The sequence below is a fragment of the Manis pentadactyla genome, chromosome 15 (genome assembly GCF_030020395.1).
Source record: "Manis pentadactyla isolate mManPen7 chromosome 15, mManPen7.hap1, whole genome shotgun sequence".
In the NCBI taxonomy this organism is placed as follows: Eukaryota; Metazoa; Chordata; class Mammalia; order Pholidota; family Manidae; genus Manis; species Manis pentadactyla.
In genome coordinates this window covers 22,048,026-22,071,211 of record NC_080033.1, presented here as the reverse complement: position 1 = coordinate 22,071,211, position 23,186 = coordinate 22,048,026, and the positions used below count along the sequence as shown (strand labels likewise).

The 23,186-nt window shown below is 40.6% G+C and overlaps 1 protein-coding gene across 9 annotated transcripts in view; it reads left to right on the top strand.

The window, feature by feature from the left end:
• Positions 1-23,186, top strand: part of GARRE1 (granule associated Rac and RHOG effector 1) — a 96,356-nt gene that overhangs the window by 55,394 nt on the left and 17,776 nt on the right. For 7 of the 9 annotated variants that reach the window (XM_036929901.2, XM_036929898.2, XM_036929894.2 and 4 more), the window contains 5 exons: positions 10,023-10,226; positions 20,511-20,651; positions 20,868-20,963; positions 21,086-21,247; positions 22,344-22,502. In XM_036929901.2, the coding sequence (XP_036785796.2) occupies positions 10,023-10,226; positions 20,511-20,651; positions 20,868-20,963; positions 21,086-21,247; positions 22,344-22,502 (762 nt within the window). Of the gene's footprint in view, positions 1-8,611; positions 9,866-10,022; positions 10,227-20,510; positions 20,652-20,867; positions 20,964-21,085; positions 21,248-22,343; positions 22,503-23,186 lie in introns of those variants that run through there. The other 2 variants (XM_036929899.2, XM_057493308.1) reach the window with 2 other exon arrangements.

Sequence of the window (23,186 nt, the reverse complement as noted above, 5' to 3'; positions counted from 1 at the left end):
CATTTCTCCTAGGTTTCCCAGCTTGTTAGCATATAGGTTTCATAGTATTCTCCAATAATTCTTTGCATTTCCGTGGGGTCCGTCGTGATTTTTCCTTTCTCGTTTCTGATACTGTTGATTTGTGTTGACTCTCTTTTCTTCTTAATAAGTCTGGCTAGAGGCTTATCTATTTTGCTTATTTTCTCGAAGAACCAGCTCTTGGTTTCATTGATTTTTGCTATTGTTTTATTCTTCTCAATTTTATTTATTTCTTCTCTGATCTTTATTATGTCCCTCCTTCTGCTGACCTTAGGCCTCATCTGTTCTTCTTTTTCCAATTTCGATAATTGTGACATTAGACCATTCATTTGGGATTGCTCTTCCTTTTTTAAATATGCTTGGATTGCTATATACTTTCCTCTTAAGACTGCTTTTGCTGCGTCCCACAGAAGTTGGGTCTTAGTGTTGTTGTTGTCATTTGTTTCCATATATTGCTGGATCTCCATTTTGATTTGGTCATTGATCCATTGATTATTTAGGAGCGTGTTGTTAAGCCTCCATGTGTTTGTGAGCCTCTTTGCTTTCTTTGTACAGTTTATTTCTAGTTTTATGCCTTTGTGGTCTGAAAAGTTGGTTGGTAGGATTTCAATCTTTTGGAACTTTCTGAGGCTCTTTTTGTGGCCTAGTATGTGGTCTATTCTGGAGAATGTTCCATGTGCACTTGAGAAGAATGTCTATTCTGTTGCTTTTGGATGTAGAGTTCTATAGATGTCTATTAGGTCCATCTGCTCTACTGTGTTGTTCAGTGCTTCCGTGTCCTTACTTATTTTCTGCCCAGTGGATCTATCCTTTGGGTGAGTGGTGTGTTGAAGTCTCCTAGAATGAATGCATTGCAGTCTATATCCCCCTTTAGTTCTGTTAGTATTTGATTCACTTATGCTGGTGCTCCTGTATTGGGTGCATATATATTTAGAATGGTTATATCCTCTTGTTTGACTGAGCCCTTTATCATTATGTAGTATCCTTCTTTATCTCTTGTTACTTTCTTTGTTTTGAAGTCTATTTTGTCTGATATTAATACTGCAACCCCTGCTTTCTTCTCACTGTTGTTTGCTTGAAATATGTTTTTCCATCCCTTGACTTTTAGTCTGTACATGTCTTTGGGTTTGAGGTGAGTTTCTTGTAAGCAGCATATAGATGGGTCTTGCTTTTTTATCCATTCAGTTACTCTGTGTCTTTTGATTGGTGCATTCAACCCATTAACATTTAGGGTGACTATTGAAAGATACGTACTTATTGCCATTGCAGGCTTTAAATTCGTGGTTACCAAAGGTTCAAGGTTAGCCTCTTTAGTATCTTACTGCCTAACTTCGCTTGCTTATTGAGCTGTTATATACACTGTCTGGAGATTCTTTTCTTCTCTCCCTTCTTGTTCCTCCTCCTCGATTCTTCATATGTTGGGTGTTTTGTGCTGTGCTCTTTCTAGGAGTGCTCCCATCTAGAGCAGTCCCTGTAAGATGTTCTGTAGAGGTGGTTTGTGGGAAGCAAATTCCCTCAGCTTTTGTTTGTCTGGGAATTGTTTAATCCCACCATCATATTTGAATGATAGTCGTGCTGGATACACTATCCTTGGTTCAAGGCCCTTCTGTTTCATTGTATTAAATATATCATGCCATTCTCTTCTGGCCTGTAGGGTTTCTGTTGAGAAATCTGATGTTAGCCTGATGGGTTTCCCTTTATAGGTGACCTTTTTCTCTCTAGCTGCCTTTAACACTCTTTCCTTGTCCTTGATCTTTGCCATTTTAATTATTATGTGTCTTGGTGTTGTCCTTCTTGGATCCTTTCTGTTGGGGTTTCTGTGTATTTCCTCCCCCAGTTTGGGGAAGTTTTCAGCAATTATTTCTTCTAAGATACTTTCCATCTCTTTTCCTTTCTCTTCTTCCTCTGGGACCCCTATAATATGGATATTGTTCCTTTTGGATTGGTCACACAGTTCTCTTAATATTGTTTTATTCCTGGAGATCCTTTTGTCTCTCTCTATGTCAGCTTCTATGCGTTCCTGTTCTCTGATTTCAATTCCATCAATGGCCTCTTGCATTCTATCCATTCTGCTTATAAAACCTTCCAGAGTTTGTTTCATTTCTGCGATCTTCTTTCTGGCATCTGTGATCTCCCTCCGGACTTCATCCCATTTCTCTTGCGTATTTCTCTGCATCTCTGTCAGCATGTTTATGATTCTTATTTTGAATTCTTTTTCAGGAAGACTGGTTAGGTCTGTCTCCTTCTCTGGTGTTGTCTCTGTGATCTTTGTCTGCCTGTAGCTTTGCCTTTTCATGGTGATAGGAATAGTTTGCAGAGCTGGGACGAGTGACGGCTGGAAGGACTTCCTTTCTTGTTGGTTTGTGGCCCTCCTCTCCCCCTTCGTGAGTTGCTGGGTTCTCTCAGGTGCGGATGGGGTCTGGATATTGTCCTGTGTCCTCTGGTCTTTATTCTAGGAAGGGTTGTCTTTGTTATATTTTCATAGATATATGTTGTTTTGGGAGGAGATTTCCGCTGCTCTACTCACGCCGCCATCTTCCGCCCCTCTGAAAATTTGCTATCTTAACAGTCATTTTTAATTGAAGTATAGTTGACTACCTTAACTATTTTTACATGTACAGTTCAGAGGCATTAAGTATATTCATATTGTTGTGCAGCCATCTCCACTATCCCCCTCAAGAACTTTTTCATCTTCCCAAACTGAAACCTTTACCCATTAAACAGTAACTGTCCATTCATCCCTACCCCCATACCCCTGGTAACTGTCATTCTACCTTCTGTCTCTGTGAATTGGGTATTGCAGTTGCCTTATATAAGTGGAATCATTCACTGTTTGCCTTTTTGTGACTGGTTTATTTCACTTAGCATAATGTCTTTAAGGCTTATCCATGTTGTAGCATGTATCAGAATTTCCCTCCTTTTTGAGGCTGATGGATATTCTAGCAGTTGTTTTCTTTTTTTTTACAAAGCTAATATATGTTTATTGTAACAAATTTAGACAATATGAATGTATACAGTAGAAAATGAAGATCTCACTATTCCCCACTCCATTCCCTGCATGTTAATATATGTCCTTTTTATTTTCTATAGCAGTAGTATTTTGAATGTAACACTGGAGAGTGTGTGTGTGAGAGGAGAGAGACAGACAGACAGGGACAGAGAAAGGGAGAAGTCAAAGATGATTCCACAGTTTTTGACATGAGCACCTGGGTCACTGGTAGTGCTGTTTACTGGGATAAGGAGCATTGGGGGAAGAGTAGGCTGGAGTAATAGAATACCATGTCTGCAATGTCTATTAGACTTCCAAGAGGTGATGTCAAGTCTTTGGATATACACATCTGGAGGGCAGGACTGAGGTCCAGAATGGAGATGTGAACTTGGGAACCATCAGTCAGTAGATGGTATTTAAAGCTATAACACTGGAAGAATTTGTCAAGGAAGTGCATGTAGCTAGAGAAGCAAAGTGGAATCCAAGCATTTAGTCTATTTCTGGGTCACTCCAGCATTTAGAGGTCAGGAGATAAACAGGAAAATGAATGGGAAGTAGCCAAGAAGTACACAGAAGGAATAGCCAGAGAGTAGGGAAGAGAATGGAGGCCAAAGAAAAAAGGGAAGCAAATGTTTCAAGAAGGAGGGAGGGGTCCACCATCTCAGATGCTGCTGAGAGGAAGTGTGAGACTCCCTTCCCACCTCAGCCCAAGACTTGCCACAGTTACCACCAGTTGGAATACCACATAAATAAACATGGCTGGAAGTGTCTCTGTATGCCAAATGGGGATGGTGATCCCTATCTTAAGGAGGAAAACATAGGCGTATCTAGGACCATTATCACTTAGGGTGCAGGGGCCCCTCCTGTGTGACATGTAATGAAAATAATATGTATGGAAATGAATTTCCAATTGTGAATTCCTTCTTTGTCTTTTTAGTCAGTTTATCAGTTGCTATACTTTAGTATTTTCTTAAGTCCAATACCTTTAACCACTCAGCTATCCCGGTGATAGTATTTTCTTCTTGATTGAAGTGACAATTTTTAATAAAAAATACATTCACATCAACAAAAGGAATTTCCTGAACTCTAATAGGCCCCAAGGTTATAAGCTGTCTAGGTGACTTAGGTATATTTTTATTTCTGCCCTGTATAAACTCACAATATTAATTTGCTTATTTATGGAGGAAATGCATTTTGAGTGGGAAATGCAGGGTGATGCTGGAATCATCTAAGAACAGAATCCTTTGGCTACCATAATTAATATGGACTTAGTTACCTTGAGTGGCATTTTACTTTTTCATGTCCTGAATGGTATTTTATATTATCCTTATCAGAAATGTTCAGATTTATAGCAACATAGCCAAAATACAACTGCCTATGTGTGTTGGCATGGCAATATGTTTTTGATACATTTTATTTTGGAAAGCAGTCTTTAAAACAATATGCCATATGATCTAGTTTTTGTCAAAAAAAATCTACAAGTGTAGGCTGTTTAGGAAACATGTAAGCAGTGGTTCTATCTCTTAGTAATGTTTGGTAGTATTTGTTTGTTTAGTCTATCTTGTTTTCCCTAATTTACTTACAACAAATTATATTTCTGATGTAAAAGGTTTTGTGCACCACGGTACTTGGCGCATGAAGTAGGAGGTCAGAAACTGTCTCTGTTAATATTTCCACCAGCAGTAAAACAGCTGCCCAGAGGCAGAATGTACTCCTGTCAGAAGGATTAGTCTTTGGTGTTGTCTCAGCTCACCTCAGGCATGTGTTCGCTTTCTTTCCTTCCCTAGTTTGTCCCCTGTACATACCATGGCAGCATCTCTAGGCTCTTGGTTAATGCTAATGGTGAAGAGATGTTTGTTGTTGGTCTCTTAGTTGCTTTTTTATTTTTAAACATTTAAACACTCACTGTGATCAGTTTTTAGGTCAAACTAAATGTGTCAGTTTCAGTAAGCTTGTGTTTTGCATTTTTGTGCTGTAATCTAATCTTCATATAGTACTTCCCATAGTCCAGGCATGGTCCACTGCATTCTCTGTTGCTCTGGAGACGTGTCTAGGTCTTTGTGTACTATTCTGGTCTGTTGGTTATGTCATTATGTAATGATTCTGGAATTATAAGAACAAAAGAGCAAGGTTGAGGACACTTGGAACCAACTGTAATATTTAAGGTATAAGTAAGTACTCAAGAGAAAGAAATGATTGAATGACTGTGGGATTTCTAATAAAAGCAGCTGGTCTGAGTCGACTTCATTTCATTCACTGTAGACTTTTAACTGATCAGAAATAAGTACTGGAACCCCTGAAAATGTTCAACAGTATGGTATATGTGACAGTTTTATTGGTTCTTCACTCTGCAAGGAAGTGAGAAGGATGAATTGCTTAGTGAGGTTAAGCAGAAAATGAACTTTGACATTCTGTGTATGGATGTGAAAATCTCAAGGCGTGCTGGGAGATGGGCTAGACTTGTCACTCCATAATCCCAACACTTTCAAATATTAAGGGCTGAGTCAGGCTCTGTCCCTAGAAAAGCAATAACTAAAACCAACTTTTGAAAGATTCTGGGAAAGTAGAGTTGAATTGATTATCAGCAACTGTGGTGATGTAGCAAGGGTGGTCTTTTGGGGCTCAAAATAGGATGACCTTTAACTAATAACTGTTTTAACTAATAAAATATAAACATGACAAAAAAAGGGGGTGGGGGATTATATCCATGAACACCACCACCGTAGCAGCAGGTGTAGTACATATATAGGAGAATGGGAAAATGAACATGTACCCTTTTCCTCCACCATCAAGGATTCCCAGAAATGAAGGTTTCATTTTAGTTAGATCCTTAATGGCTATTTAATAGTCCGGAATGCTCTGTGGAGATTTAGAGACAGAAGTGGAAAGATCACTGATTGTTTATATTCAGGAAATTGGGCCTGTATGAGGAATTTAGGTCACACCAAAAGGTTTCTCTTAATGCAAAAGTCTGATAATGGTCTCACATTGCCTCAAATTCCATCAACTTGGCATGCCTTAGTTGTGAAAGGATTTATTTTTTTAAATACAAATGCCAAGGGTAAGATTAAATCCAATTGCTTTCTTCGTAATTCTTAAATAAGACTGATGTGGTGAAGGACTGAACAAATGTTTTTGGGTTTGGAATTCCTCAAGAGGTAAGAGAAGCTGCTCTTTCTCTCAAGCCGCAAGTGCCCTCTCCCTGTTTTAACATCTCTGTTTCCGGCCAGTCTTAGCAGCTGCTCCCTGCTGTAGATACTTAAGCTTGGAGACTCATGCCACACAGGAGTGCCATAGGCCATCCTACTTACGGCTCTTGACCCAGTCCTTTTTCTGCTGTCAGAGAAGATTGAGCCATGCGTCTCAGTCTCCATTTCCACCCCGAGGTCTGAAACTTTACAAGAGACCAACAGGGTTACTGAACCGGGTCCCTGTCCTCTTCTTAGTATCTGCCTACTCTTGTGGCCACATTCTGGATCTTGTTACAGGGGGACAGAGCAGCCTGGTGCTTAGGATCACAGCTTTTGGAGTCAAACAGACTGGCATCAGATCTCTGCTGCACCACTTATTACCTCTTGACACTGAAGCAAGTTTCTTTCTCTCTCTAAGCCTCAGTGTTGTTTTCTGTAAAATGGATGAATTGCCCTCACCCCACAGAGTCCCTTCAGTGCATCTAAAGTACTTGGTATGGGTTGAGCACTCAATTAATGGTAGCTATTGAAAGAGCTGGAATTACATAGCTGCACTGATGTTTTAAACTCAAACATCTCTCCCTTTGACCACTCCCCTCATCCGTTCTCCAGCTTGCCACCTCTGTTCTGCAGCCTCACTGAATCTCACAGTCTAGGAAACGTTTTCTATGGAAGGAGAATATAGCTACCCAGTCCTGCAGTCATATGCTTCCAAGTTCATAACCTTACAGTCTACATTTCTGTCTGGGTTTCTGAGGAAGACCCCAAGGACTGGCCCATCCCTGGGTGAAGGAGAGTGGGGTCTGTTATGGGAGGGGAGCTGGGCTAAGACAGGAGACATGGTAGAGGAAAGATGGGCATGGGCAGACTGGAGGTGGAACTCTGTCCTCTCAAGAGAAAGTAGTGTTTATGCATCTGTTACTTTAGATAAACTTTTTAAAACTTTTTGTGTCTGTTACTGTTGGGTAAATACAGATATTCTGTGAAAAAGCTTTTTCAAGGTCCAGGGTAACCATTGGTTTGATTGGCTTTTAATGAAATGTTTACAACACAAATATTTTATCACAACCATATTTGAATTGATGTTCCATGCATCATGGGTAGGAGGGGGGAGATGCCAAGCTTTTGTTCTTATCATTCCTTATTTATAGGGAAGAAATTTAAATGACTCATCCAAGGTCCAATATGTAATACACCCTGCAGAGTGAATGTCCCGTGTGGGCACCAGGGACTCTGCGTCAGGCCTTCAGAGCCCTTTCCCAGAATTTTCTCTTTGGGAAGTGGAGAGGGGTAGCTGTCTCTTCCCCTGTTCCTTTCCCCAGAGAGCCCATGCCTTTCCACATCGCTGTCAGTCTTCCTTCTCCAGCAGCCCCTGACATTGTTTATCTACTTTTTGATTTGTTCCACCATTACAAGGTAACTCTTGAGGACAGGGACTGGCTCACTGTCTTTCTTGTAAGTATCCTTCTGGCATTGTGCTTTGTATATATCGTGCATGCACATATTGCATATTTGCTGAAAGAATGAATGACTCAGTTGTATTGGTGAGAATCTGTGAGAATGTGACCCCAGAGCAAATGGTACATGGCATCTCCATTCCCCCTTCTCTTCCCTCTTTGCCATAACCTGCCAAGAGGCTGAGGGAGGAACAGGAGGAAGAGTTTGCATTCCCAAGAATCCAGCTCCACTCCTCCTGTGTTTGCTCTGTGTGGAGCTTGAGCACACCTTCATTCTGGCCTAAGCCAGTCAAGGTTGAGTTTCTGTCAATGCCAGGCCTCAGCTATATCCAACTGTTCAGAGCCTGTTGAAAGCAGTGGGCCACACTGGCTTTAGGCATGGACACTTGAGTCAAGTAACCACTCTGCACATCTAATTTGTATCCCCTTGACACAGTTTCATAACCTTTGTGTGCCTTCATCTTATTGGCTGTAAAATGGGAATGACCTCTTATGGTTGTTTCTAGGATTAAATGAAATAGTCTATGTGAAATTTAGCACAGGTGAGATATACATCCTGAGTTTTCAGTTAAAGCTGGCTGTTGTACTATATACAGTACTAAATAAATATTTTTCATGTCACTTGTCTCTAGGTTGCTAGGCCTACTTCCTCTGTACCCCTCTCCCAGCCCCATCTGGCACAGGTCATTGATGGGCTGGGGTTTTGAGAGGGGTGTGAGTGGAGACCCAGGAGGTCTGGGTGGGACTTCAGATTGTACTGATTGCTCACTGTAGACAGGGGATGCTATGGTGTGAGGTTTGTGTGAGTCGGTTGGTTGGTTTTAGTTTGGTCCTGGTGATTTCCACAGGGGAAATAATTCAGAGGGAATAAGTGCACCCCCCCGCCCCCCCCCCCCCGCCCCCAAGGAGCTTGCCTGATTTTCTGCAGGAAGCAAAGGGGATAGAAAAAGGTAGCATCCTAAATGTTTGCTGGGAGTGAGTGGTCCAAGGTTGAGTCTTGTTTTCAGCTGCTCCAAGGGATAAGGCTGGGCCAGAATGTGGGCACTGGAGTTGGGTTTAGGTCCTTGTAAGAGGCAATGGAAACAGTTCCCCAGCCTTCACCACTGCCCCAAGGTAGTGCACTGAGTGCTCGCAGCAACTGGGCCTTCTCAGCTGTGCTCCTACCAGTTGAATAAATTGCCAACTCAATAAAGAAAAATTTTTGTGAGTAAATAATCTGTGTAAGCCAATGAGCATGATGTACCCTCCATGAAAAAATTTGTTATGGAAACGTGATAAGAGTTGCAAAAAATATTTATTATTGTTGTCAAATTTGGTATGGGCAAAACAACTATGAAAGATTGGGGGAAGTATCGGTAATAAGGAAGGTCTCTGCTCAAACAGCTTTTCAGGTGGCAAGTTCTTGCTCTCCTTTATAAAGAAAAGCAATAGAAAATCATAGAGAATTGTTTATTCTCTATGTTTATAACTTTTTGCTGGCATTAACTGAGGAAAACAAACAGAGAACAACAGACAATGTCAGTAAATAGCTTTAGCCAGTGCCAGAGCTTGGCAGATAAATGCACATTGGTATCTTAAAGTGTTTATGGTTCATAGTATTTTTAGTATATATATTGTTATAATTACACGTTAATAGTATACCCTAACACAGTATTATGTATACTGTATTTTTAAAAATGAATTTCCTACTTTAATGGACTACTCACTCCATCAATCAACCAGCTGCTTATGTGTATCAGGTGAGTGGGTTTCTACTGGTACTGACAACTGGAGTTGTCCAGTGTGTTTGTTGACTCCTAGAAGACTGGTCTGTCAGCTTTGTTTTGTAAGACTGGAAGTAAGACTTACAGCTATGTTAATAGCTATGTTAATAACACTGTTACCAAAATAACCTGTATCTCTGGATTCTGTTCCCGAAGGAATGTCTTTTTATAGTCAAACTGACCTTTCAGATTTTTTATCACTTGGTTTTTACTCTGCCTTCCAAGTACTGTGTGGATGTAATTGGAATTATGGGTTGCTCTGGTTCAGCAAGAGCTCAAAAACAGTGAGGATTGTTGTGAGCCAGAGTCCCTGTGAGAGGAGTGGAGAACAGGAGCGGGCACGGCTCGTGGGATGAGGGAAAACCCACTTGAACCTTGGAGCTTGCTATGTGGTTGAAACATTTGATTTCTAGGCATCAGGCACCAACCCCAAACATGAGAATAAAGGTAAATCCTTCTATAGCATGGTATTTTTAACTTCAAGTGGCTTCGGATTTCCAGTTAATTGTTCCCTTCCTCTGGTCACATTGACAGTTGAACATGTATTGCACTAACACAGTAGCAACCCACAACCTAAAATTGCCTGGCTCTCTTGTTCTCGCAGGTGTTGGGGCGATGCTTCTTGACCGTGGTTCAGGTCCATTTCCAGTTTCTGACCCAGGCATTACAGAAGGTCCAGCCAGTAGCTCACTCTTGCTTTGCCGAGGTGTTTGTGCCAGAAAAGAAGAACAGCAGTGGTGGCATATCTGGCATGGGCCACACACCCGAACTGGAGGAAGCTGTGCGATCCTGGCGGGGGGCTGCAGAGGTAATCCTGACTTTGGGCACATTGGTGCCCTGTGTTCAAATAGGAGAGTTTCCAGAGGACCTTTGCCTTTGCTTCTTAAAAGAGGCGTTTCATTTAGAAATGTGAGTTTTAAGCTGTTACTATTAGCCTGTTCATTAATTTAACAGTGAATGTCTTTGTAAATGCCCATTTTATGCCAAGTATGCACTAGGCACTGGGGTGACAACCTCTGCTCACAGCCTCCTAGGAGAAAGGACTTCCAAAAACGGGTAGGGGATGGTGATGGAGGTGTGTGGGAGCCAAGAGAAAGGGCCCTACTACTAGGAGCAGTGCACAAAGCTTCTGGAAGAGGGACCAGGGAACAAAGGCTGGAGCTGGAGCCTAAGTCTGGAAAGACAGGCTGCGGAGGGAGGGTCAATGGTCAGCCAGGCAACTAGGTGGGTAGTTGGTAACAACACATTTCTTATAGATATTTTAATACTCCTTTGTTTCCAAAGGGAGGAAAAAGCCTTCCAAGTTGAGACTTTACCTAGGACTTAGTGTTCCATTTTACAGAGTAAAAGATAATTTATAGTTAACAAGTAGTATACTGATTTATTATATAATGTCTAGTTTGAATCCTTCCATAATTAAATTGGCAGTGTGTTTAATTTGATGTTTTAGAAGTCTCCTTTAATCAAATTTTTAAACATGATTGTTCACATTTTCACATTGTGCTTTGTCTAATTTTCTTATTTTAATTTTATGTTGTTCTGCTGCATTGTTACTTCTTTTGAATTGCATTCTGATTTCTTTTCCTGTTTGCTTGTTTGCTTTGGTTTCTCTTTCATGTTAAGGGCTTGGGCTTTCTGCAACTTTCTAGGTGTTAATCAAAGCAGCCCTGAAATGCTACTTGGGGTTCAAATGTGGGAGTGGGACCTGCTGACTTCGTGATATGTGACTGGGCAGTGGAGTCCAGACCTTGACCTTGGCATCTTACCACCCTTTGTGTCCTCTGGGCTGCTGAACTCCAACCTCTGTATTATGGAACTCACATTCCAATCCTTAGTACCTACCTGTCTCACATCTTCTCCAGTCCACCTGTTGGTATCATTCATGCTGAGAATTCAGCCCACATAAGCCTTGGTATGTTGACCTTTTCCTTCACCCATTTCAGTCTGCCCAGGCCTTTCTGCCCTCCTTTTGTTTCTAGCCAGTGACCCTGCCTCACACTGCACCGAGAAAATAGAATTCACCTGGCAATAGCTCCTCCTCACCACACCCTTTCAAACAACACCCTGTCCCTATTCAGACCCTCTTCTCTTCCTTCCACTTCATTACCTCCTGTCCAGGGCCTGCCCTGTCCCCACCCTTCCCACAGCTTCCAGGCTTCTGCAGTGGGAACCTGTGTTTTCTCTCCCTCCTCCTCAGCATGCTCCTACCAGTATATAAACATGCTTGCAAACACAAACCTGCCCTGCCCTGCCTTGCCCTTTCTCTGCTCTTTTCATAGCCAGGTTCTTGGAAGAATTGTCTACCTCACCTTGGATTCATTATAAAAAAGTGATCATGAAACATTCCAAACATATAGGAAATGTCATAATCTATCTATCATCCTCTTAGCTTTGTCAGGTGAAACATAACTCTGCCAAGTTTGTGTCATGCCTTTTATTCTTCACAGAAAAATAGTATTACAAATGCAGTTGAATCCCCTTTGTACCTCTCCACTATCTTATTCATATCCGTTCCTCTCTAAAGATAAATTCTTCTGAATTGGAGTCTGTAATTCCTGTGCATATTTTGTATTTCTACCCTGTATACATATATCTGTAAATAATGTATTATTTTGCACAGTATGAAACTTTATATAAATGGCATCATTCAGCTCGCTGAAATCTGGCTTCCACTCCTACACAAGAACGTGCCTTCTCTTGTCAGGGTCACTGGTGCCTTCTGTGTTGCTAAATGCAGGGAAACTTTTGACTCCATTCAGCCCCTTGCAGCAACATGAGCTTTCGGAAACCCTCTCTTTGTGTGGCCTCCCTGGGCCAGGCAGCTTAGGTCTCCTCTTACTCATGGGCCATTCTCTCCATTTCTTTTGCTAGATTCTCCTCTTCAGTGCAGCTTATAAATGCAAGTTATTCAAGGCTCACTTCCAGGCGCCCTTTTCCCTAAGGGGTCTCCATCTAGTCTTGGAGCTTTAAAAACCTGTGTGCTTGGGGCCCTCAAATGTTGTGACCAGTCTGCTTCTCCTGTGGGCTCCTGGCCCCTGTATTCAGCTTCTTCTTACCTCAGGTATCCAGAAGGCTCAGGCTTAGCTTTCCCCACATACCTAATCCTCCCCAAATCTCCCCAACCCAGTAAGCGGTGCCATCACACATGGGGTTGTTGAAGCAAGAAACCTGAGATTTATCTTCCAGTCTGTCTGTCATATGTACATCCAGTCCATAAGGAAGCCCTGCAGGTCCTAGCTCAAAAATATTATTCCAGATCTGTCCCTTTCCATGACCACTATCACTGCCCTAGTTCAGCGAATCATTACTTTCCGATACCTGTAGTAGCTAGACTGTCTTTTCCCCTCCCTGTCTTGCCATCCATCCTTCATCTCTTTCTATTTAAAATTGAATGATGTTACTCTCCGCACTTTATTCAACATAATACTGGAGGTCCTAGCCATGGCAATCAGAAAAAACAAAGAAATACAAGGCACCCAGATTGGTAAGGAAGAGGTCAAACTGTCACTATTTTCAGATGACATGATATTGTACATAAAAAACCCTAAAGACTCCACTCCAAAACTACTAGAACTAATATCTGAATTCAGCAAAGTTGCAGGATACAAAATTAATACACAGAAATCTGTTGCATTCCTATACACTAATGATGAACTAGCAGAAAGAGAAATGAGGAAAACAATTCCATTCACAATTGCATCAAAAAGAATAAAATACCTAGGAATAAACCTAACCAAGGAAGTGAAAGACCTATCTATACCCGGAAAACTACAAGACACTCTTAAGGGAAATTAAAGAGGACACTGAGATCGGATTAAAGATGGTGGCGTGAGAGGAGAGACAGAGGCTCCCTCCTAAAACTGAATACAATTAGAAAATATAGTTGGCACAACTAATCCTGAGAGAGCAACAGGAAAGAGGACGGCATCAGACTGCACACACCTGGAGAAAAGAGCAGACCTCAGCGAACGGGGTAACGTACCAGAGCTGTGGCTCCGCGGGACTGGAGCCCCTCCCCCACCCCTGCTCACAGGCGGGAGGAAGAGAAACGGAGCAGGGAGGGAGTGGAAGGCCTGGGACTGCTGAATACCTAGCTCCGGAGATCTGTGCTGGGAGCACAAACCTACATTTCATGGTGCTTTCATGAGACTCGCATGACTACTGGGTTGGAAAGTTAATACAGGCAGAGTTCCTGGGGAGACTGGGAATCCGGCCGCTTGTGGAAAGCAGGGATCCATATCTGGCTGCTCTGGGACAAAAACTTATACCTAGGTGACCGGCCCACTGGCTCAGGCAGTGGAGACAGGCACAGCAGCCGGGAGGTGGGGAACAGCTCTTTCCTCCCCCCAGGCACCAGTAACGCTCCCCTGCGACCCCCGACATTGCTTCAGGGGCTGAGCAGCTCCAGAATAGAGCTTCTGGACACTAGAGGGCGCCATATACAAACATGAAACGCCAAAGGAACCTTGTCCAGAGTAAAATTATTAATACAACTCCCGAAAAAGATTTAAATGATATGGACCTCATGACTCTTCCTGAAAGGGAGTTCAAAATGAAAATCATCAATATGCTAATGGAGGTACGGAAAGACATCCAAGAACTCAGGAATGAATTCAGGTCAAAGATCCAATTGTTGAAGAGCACGATGGAGGGTATTAAAAGCAGGTTGGATACGGTGGAGGAGACAATAAATGAAATAGAAACTAGAGAAGAGGAATACAAAGAAGCTGAGGCACAGAGAAAAAAGGATCTCTAAGAATGAAAGAATATTGAGAGAACTGTGTGACCAATCCAAGCGGAACAATATTTGCATTATAGGGATACCAGAAGAAGAAGAGAGAGAGAGAAAGGGATAGAAAGTGTCTTTGAGGAGGTAGTTGCTGAAAACTTCCCCAATCTGGGGAAGGAGATAGTCTCTCAGGCCATGGAGATCCACAGATCTCCCAACACGAGGGACCCAAGAAAGATAACACCAAGACACATAGTAATTAAAATGGGAAAGATCAAGGATAAGGACAGACTGCTAAAAGCAGCCAGAGGCAGAAATAAGATCACATACAAAGGAAAGCCCATCAGGCTAACATCAGATTTCTCAGCAGAAACCTTACAGGCCAGAAGGGAGGGGCATGATGTATTTAATGCCATGAAGCAGAAGGGCCTGGAACCAAGATTACTTTATCTGGCAAGATTATCATTTAAATTTGAAGGAGGGATTAAACAAGTCCCAGATAAGCAAAAGCTGAGAGAATTTACCTCCCACAAACCATCTCTACAATCTATTTTGGAGGGACTGCTATAGATGGAAGAGTTCCTATGGTTGAATAGCTGTCACCAGAGGTAATAAAACCACAGTAAATAAAGTAGAACAGCTAATTGCGAAGCAAATGCAAAGTTAAATTAACTATCCCCAAAGTCAATCAAGGGATAGACAAAAAGTACAGAATTTGATACCTAATATATAAAGAATGAAAGAGGAAGAAAAAGGAGGAGAAATAGAAAAGAACCTTTAGATTGTGTTTGTAACAGCATACTAAGAGAGTTAAGATAGACTCTTAGATAGTAAGGAAAGTAACCTGGAACCTTTGGTAACCATGAATCTAAAGCCTGAAATGGCAATACGTACATACCTATCGATAATCACCCTAAATGTAAATGGACTGAATGCACCAACCAAAAGACATAAAGTCACTGAATGGATAAAAAAACAAGACCCATCTATATGCTGCTTGCAAGAGACTCACCTCAAACCCAAAGACATGCACAGACTAAAAGTCAAGGGATGGAAAAATATATTTCATGCAAACAATAAGGAGAAAAAAACAGTTGTTGCAGTACTAGTATCAGACAAAATAGACTTCAAAACAAAGAAAGTAACAAGAGATAAAGAAGGACATTACGTAATGATAAAGGACTCAGTCAAACAAGAGGATATAACCATTATAAATATATATATGCACCCAACACAGGAGCACCAGCATATGTGAAACAAAAACTGACAGAACTAAAAGAGGAAATAGAATACAATGCATTCATTTTAGGAGACTTCAACACACCATTCACTCCAAAGGACAGATCCACCAGACAGAAAATAAGTAAGGACACAGAGGCACTGAACAACACACTAGAACAGGTGGACCTAATAGACATCTATAGAACTCTACATCCAAAAGCAACAGGATACACATTCTTCTCAAGTGCACATGGAACATTCTCCAGAATAGACCACATACTAGGCCACAAAAAGAGGCTCAGTAAATTCAAAAGCATTAAAATTCTACCAACCAACTTTTCAGACCACAAAGGTATAAAACTAGAAATAAATTGTCCAAAGAAAACAAAAAGGCTCACACATGGAGGCTTAACAACACGCTCCTAAATAGTCAATGGATCAGTGACCAAACTAAAATGGAGATCCAGCAATATATGGAAATAAACGACAACAACTACACAAAGCCCCAACTTCTGTGGGACACAGCAAAAGCAGTCTTAAGAGGAAAGTATATAGCAATCCAGGCATATTTAAAGAAGGAAGAACAAACCCAGATGAATAGTCTAACATCACAATTATCAAAATTGGAAAAAGAAGAACAAATGAGGCCTAAAGTCAGAAGAAGGAGGGACATAATAAAGATCAGAGAAGAAATAAATAAAATTGACAAGAATAAAACAATAGAAAAAAATCAATGAAACCAAGAGCTGGTTCTTTGACAAAATAAACAAAATAGGTAAGCCTCTAGCCAGACTTATTAAGAGAAAAAGAGGAACAACACACATCAACAGAATCAGAAACGAGAAAAGAAACATCACAATGGACCCAACAGAAATACAAAGAATTATTAGAGACTACTATGAAAATCTATATGCTAAGAAGCTGTAAAACCTAGAAAAAATGGACAACTTCCTGAAAAAAATAGAACCTTCCAATACTGACCAAGGAAGAAACACAAAATCTAAACAAACCAACTACCAGCAAAGATACTGAAGCAGTAATCAAAAAACTACCCAAGAACAAAACCGGGCCAGATGGATTTACCTCGGAATTTTATCAGACATACAGAGAAGATATGATACCCATTCTCCTTAAGGTTTTCCAAAAAATAGAAGAGGAGGAAATACTCCCAAACTCATTCTATGAAGCCAACATGACCCTAATACCAAAACCAGGCAAAGACCCCACCAAAAAAGAAAATTACAGACCAATATCCCTGATTAACGTAGATGCAAAAATACTCAACAAAATATAAGCAAACCGAATTCAAAAATAATCAAAAGGATCATACACCTTAACCAAGTGGGATTCATCCCAGGGATGCAAGGATGCTACAACATCTGAAAATCCATCAACATCATCCACCACATCAACAAAAAGACGGAAAAAAAACACATGATCACCTCCATAGATGCTGAAAAAGCATTCGACAAAATTCAACATCCATACATGATAAAAACTCTCAACAAAATGGGTATGGAGGGCAGGTACCTCAACATAATAAAGGCGATATATGATAAACCCACAGCCAACATCATACTGAACAGTGAAAAGCTGAAAGCTTTTCCTCTGAGATCGGGAACAAGACAGGGATACCCACTCTCAGCACTGTTATTCAACATAGTACTGGAGGTCCTAGCCACGGCAATTAGACAAAACAAAGAAATACAAGGAATCCAGATCGGTAAAGAAGAAGTCAAACTGTCACTATTTTCAGATGACATGATATTGTACATAAAAAACCCTAAAGACTCCACTCCAAAACTACTAGAACTAATATTGGAATTCAGCAAAGTTGCAGGATACAAAATTAACACACAGAAATCTATGGCTTTCCTATACACTAAGAATGAACTAATAGAAAGAGAAATCAGGAAAACAATTCCATTCACAATTGCATCAAAAAGAATAAAATACCTAGGAATAAACCTAACCAAAGAAGTGAAAGACCTATACCCTGAAAACTATAAGACACTCTTAAGAGAAATTAAAGAAGACACTAACAAATCCCATGCTCCTGGCTAGGAAGAATTAATATCGTCAAAATGGCCATCCTGCCCAAAGCAATATACAGATTTGATGCAATCCCTATCAAATTACCAATAACATTCTTCGATGAACTAGAACAAATAGTTCAAAAATTCATATGGAAACACCAAAGACCCCGAATAGCCAAAGCAGTCCTGAGAAGGAAGAATAAAATGGGGGTGATCATGCTCCCCAACTTCAAGCTCTACTACAAAGCCAGAGTAATCAAGATAGTTTGGTACTGTCACAAGAACAGAGCCACAGACCAGTGGAACAGAATAGAGACCCCAGATATTAACCCAAACATATATGGTCAATTAATATATGATAAAGGAGCCATGGACATACAATGGGGAAATGACAGCCTCTTCAACAGCTGGTGTTGGCAAAACTGGACAGCTACATCTAAGAGAATGAAACTGGATCATTGTCTAACCCCATATACTAAAGTAAACTCGAAATGGATCAAAGACTTGAATGTAAGTCATGAAACCATAAAACTATTAGAAAAAAACATATGCAAAAATCTCTTGGACATAAACATGAGTGACTTCTTCATGAACATATCTTCCCAGGCAAGGGAAAGAAGAGCAAAAATGACCAAGTGGGACTATATCAAACTAAAAAGCTTTTGTATAGCAAAGAACACCATCAATAGAACAAAAAGGCATCCTACGGTATGGGAGAATATATTCATAAATGACATATCCAATAAAGGGTTGACATGCAAAATATATAAAGAGCTCTCGCACCTCAACAAAAAGAAGCAAATAATTCAATTAAAAAATGGGCAGAGGAGCTGAACAGACACTTCTCCAAAGAAGAAATTCAGATGGCCAACAGGCACATGAAAAGATGCTCCACATTGCTAATCATCAGGGAAATGCAAATGAAAAGCACAGTGAGGTAGCACCTCACACCAGTTAGGATGGCCACCATCCAGAAGACAAACAACAACAAATGTTGGCGAGGATGTGGAGAAAGGGGAACCGTCCTACACTGCTGGTGGGAATGTAAATTAGTTCAACCATTGTGGAAAGCAGTATGGAGGTTCCTCGAAAAACTAAAAATAAAAGTACTATTTGACCCAGGAATTCCACTCATAGGAATTTATCCTAAGAATGCAGGAGCCCAGTTTGAAAAAGACATATGCTTCCCTATGTTTATCGCAGCACTATTTACAATAGCCAAGATATGGAATCAACCTAAATGTCCATCAGTAGATGAATGGGTAAAGAAGAGGTGGTACATATACACAATGGAATGTTATTCAGCCATAGGAAGAAAACAAATCCTACCATTTGCAACAACATAGATGGAGCTAGAGGGTATTACACTCAGTGAAATAAGCCAGGCGGAGAAAGATAAATATCAAATGATTTCACTCATCTGTGGAGTATAAGAACAAAGCAAAAACTGAAGGAACAAAATAGCAACAGACTCACAGAGCCCAGGAATGGACTAACAGTTACCAAAGGGAAAGGGACTGGGGAGGATGTGTGGGAAGGGAGGGATAAGTGGGAAAAAGGGGCATTACGATTAGCAGACATAATGTGGTGGGGGGGGCATGGGGAAGGCAGTACAACCCAGAGAAGACAATTACTGATTCTATAGCATCTTACTACGCTGAAGGACAGTGACTGTAATGGGGTATGCGGTGGGGACTTGATAATGGGGGGAGTCTAGTAGCCATAATGTTGCTCATGTAATTGTACATTAGTGATACCAAAAAAAAAAATTGGATGATGTTGCTCTCTATTCCCTTAAGGTAAAGTGTGGTCCCCTCACCATGGCCTGCCTAGTCCTACATAGTCCTGCCTTGCTTGCCAGTCTTACCTGTGGCCACTGTCCCCTTTACTCACTGGCTTCTCGTTTCCTTGATGTCTGCCTGTCTTACCACTCCTCCCACCCACACCTGCTGACTCTTCCTCCTCCTCGATTTCTGAGCCAAAATGCTGATTTCTCAGTGTCTGGAGTATTCCATGTTACAGTTGGGTTCCCTCAGTGTGTTTTCTCCATTTTCAATTTCTTAAATGTTTTTTGTTTGCTTTTTCAGCCCCTGAGGCTGCCAGGTAAGAACCAGGTTTGGTGCTCCATTGTCTCTCTGGTGAAACCTAACACAAGACCCTGTGGGATAAATATTTGACTTAATGAAAAGATTCTTAGAATCAAATGGCTTTAAACTGTGAGACTCAGGTTCAGGGAACGATTGGAATGGTAGTCATATGTAATTTGTGAAGCTTTGGTACTTTATAGCATTATAGCTGCTAGTTACTCTCCTGTAGTCCTGCAATTTTGATAAATATTAACAACTCTTACAGAGGCCTGGAAGAAGAAAAATTAACTGTTAAATACATATTGTTGCATATGTATTATTGCAACAAAAACAGACATTGAAAAATTAAAAGCCATTTCATCCTGAATCCCTCCTCCCATCTAATACATCAAATAAAAATTTTTTTCTATTCTGTAGACCTGATTCATGTGTATTGATTACTTACATTTCATCATAGTAAGACAGATTAGCTTCTTGTTTTTCTGCCCTGCTTATATACTCTTCATAAACATAATAACTGAATAGTTAAGAATTTAATTTTTCTGTGCAGATTTCAAAAGCTCTGTTTTTCCTTTAACATTCCAATGTATTTTTTTCCTGGCTCTGTATTGGTATGCCTTTTTGCTTTGGTGTATAGGAACACACAATGATATATGTTCCTTTTTTTTTTTTTCAATTCTGGAAGCCCCAAGTGCCAATATTGTAAGTTATCTGTCTTTTTAAAGCAGAGAAATTTAAAATGTGAATGTTTTATATATATGAAAAACAACAGGTAGGTAAGTCTTTTTTCCAGGGTTTCTTAACTAAGGTAGTGGTGTGTCTGGCTTGTTTTCTCTTCAACATGCTTTATTTAATCTTTCCAAGTTTCTGGCTGTTTATTTTGTAATACGAATAATCCAGAATGTCTGGTTTATATTTAACGTGTAGGTGGTTTCCTGCTTTATTTTACTTATTTTTGTGTTAAATTTTGCTAGTGTCTATAGCATCCTCTTTTACCTACCAATCATTCTATGTTTCAGGCAACATCAAGACTAAGAGAAAGAGGCTGTGATGGCCGCCTGGCAGGAATTGAAGTTCAACAGCTCTTCTGTTCTCAAAGTGCAGCAATTCCTGAACACCAGCTAAAAGAACTGAACATAAAAATTGACAGTGCTTTGCAAGTAAGTTTTTCAGAACTGGCACATTTATGCATGGAGGATAGAAAGAAAGGAGGAAGTTAAAGTTATGATGTGGAACCAGTTGGGAAGAGTAGTAAGATAGTAGTTGGCCTCAAGTCTTCTAATAACTATAGAAATTTAAAATTTCTATTTTCTTCAGACTTTGTCATTTTATAATCTGCTGAATAATCTTGATTCTTGAAAACAATTTCTTTACAGGCATATAAAATAGCTCTGGAAAGCTTAGGCCACTGTGAATATGCAATGAAAGCTGGTTTCCACCTGAATCCAAAAGCAATTGAAGCCAGTTTGCAGGTACACTATTCTTTCTGGTAGCTCTAGGAGCTCTGGTGTGGCAGTCTTGCCATATCAAGTCAACAGTATCTTGACAGATGAGCTGTGGGTCACCTCTCCTCTCCTGTCCAAACCTTTTCCAGGGCTGCTGCAGTGATGCAGAAGCACAACAGACAGGGCGGAGGCAGACCCCTCCGCAGCCCATGCAGTGTGAGCTTCCTACCGTCCCTGTGCAAATAGGATCACACTTCCTGAAGGGTGTCTCTTTCAACGAGTCAGCCGCGGACAATCTGAAACTCAAGACGGTAGCTTTTAATGTGGTTTAACAACCTGAATGAATTTGGAAAAAGTGTTTTTAAAGGAACCCTCATTGTTAGGAATTTAGATTAAAAAATAAAACTGAAGTCAAGGCAGGAGGCATTGGTCTTCAGTAAACTGGTATCTAAAAGCAGACTATGGTACCATTTTTAAAAAATTGAGGTACATACAATAAAATGCACAAATCTTAATGTACAGCTTGATGAATTTTGACATGTCTATACACTCATGTAACCATCACCCAGATCAGACTATCAGACATTCTCACTAATTTTTCCCCCTTCAGTCACTTCACCCATCCTCCCACCCTCCCCTATGGAAACCATATGGTGACTTTTTTAATGAGACATTTGCCAAGTTAGTTTTATTCATAATTTTGTTCAAACATTTAATATAAAGAGTCTTGAAAGTATACTATAAGATACTTTTTATGATAAATGTTTCAGGGCACTTAATGTGAATTAAATAGGAGGCGGAATCTTGTCATAATGCTGCAGTAATTGTGACCATTTGTGGAGCATCATGTGCACCAGGCATTATGCCAAGTCCTTCACATGCATTGTCTCATTTAATGCCCACCCATGAGATGGGTACTTCCCAGGGCCCCATTTGACAGATAGAAAAACTAAGTCCCAAGGTCACACATCTGCAAAGTGGTTGATTGAGATTTGAGATTATACAATCTGTTTCCAGGGACTGCATACCTGACCACTTGGTCACCCAAAATAAAGCTGAGGTTTACTTTTACCAGATGATTTTGTCTCCTTATTTAGAGGGATTCAGCATTTCAAAATTCCTCAGTCAATTTGCATCAGCAGATGTGTATTTCATGCTAGTATAGAAATCACATGTATATATTAATGCATGTGTGTCCATGTCTAGCCACTCACTCTATAGGCTTGAGACAATCTCTGAGAGTGTCTGATAATAATTACTTAAGAAACTGAAGTGACATGATTTGAGAGTACTTAAAATATTTTTCTCTTAAGGACTCATAATATATGCCTGTGAATGCATTTCTAGAGTTTATTACTTTGTATGGCTTTGTCTTGAGGTGTGAACTCTCTTTTTATCAATCTGTAGCATACGATGTTACAGCTGATCAAGGAAGCAGGTTGCTGTAATGGAATCACACCCAGAGACGATTTTCCTGTGACTGAAGTCCTGAACCAGGTGTGCCCATCCACATGGCGGGGTGCTTGCAAGACTGCCGTGCAGCTGCTGTTTGGCCAAGCAGGATTGGTGAGTGAACGTGTGTGGTGGATGAGAGTAGAGAGACATTTCACGTGTGAGGACATAGAGTGGGCATATGTGTGACAATACTGAATAATCTAAAATGTTCTTTGGGCTACAGAGTTTAGACCAGACAGAAAAGGGAAAGGAAGAGCAGAATTAGAAATTCTTTTTTTTTCTTTTATAGATTGATAATATGTATACGAGGAGAACCTAGTTACAAAATGATGTTGTAAGCTTGCCTCCCTTTAAGGAAACCATTAGTAACAATGTGGTAGGGCCCCTTGACCTAGCTTGACTACTCTAGAGCTACAGTGGGTGCCTTTCTGCTGCTCAGGTCTTTGCATTTGACATTCCTTTCATCTGAGAATACTCTTTGGTCTTCGTGTGACGCACTCCTTCCCACTTCCTGATGTCAGCTCAAATTCACTTCCTCCGAAAGACCTCTTGGTGGTAGAAGTAGTGCCCCATCTAGTCACTTTGTATCCCAGATCTCTGCTTATCTCCTTCTTAGCAATAATAACAACATCAACTAAAAAATAGGTTTAGTCTTTTCATCTTTGAAGAATAACTTTTGCCAAAGTTGGGTGGGGTCAGGAAATCAACATCTGAACTCACCATGTAGCTTTTTGTTTAGTGTAGCTGACCCATTAACCTTAGGTACTTGATCCTACTTTCTAGAGTTAAGTGACT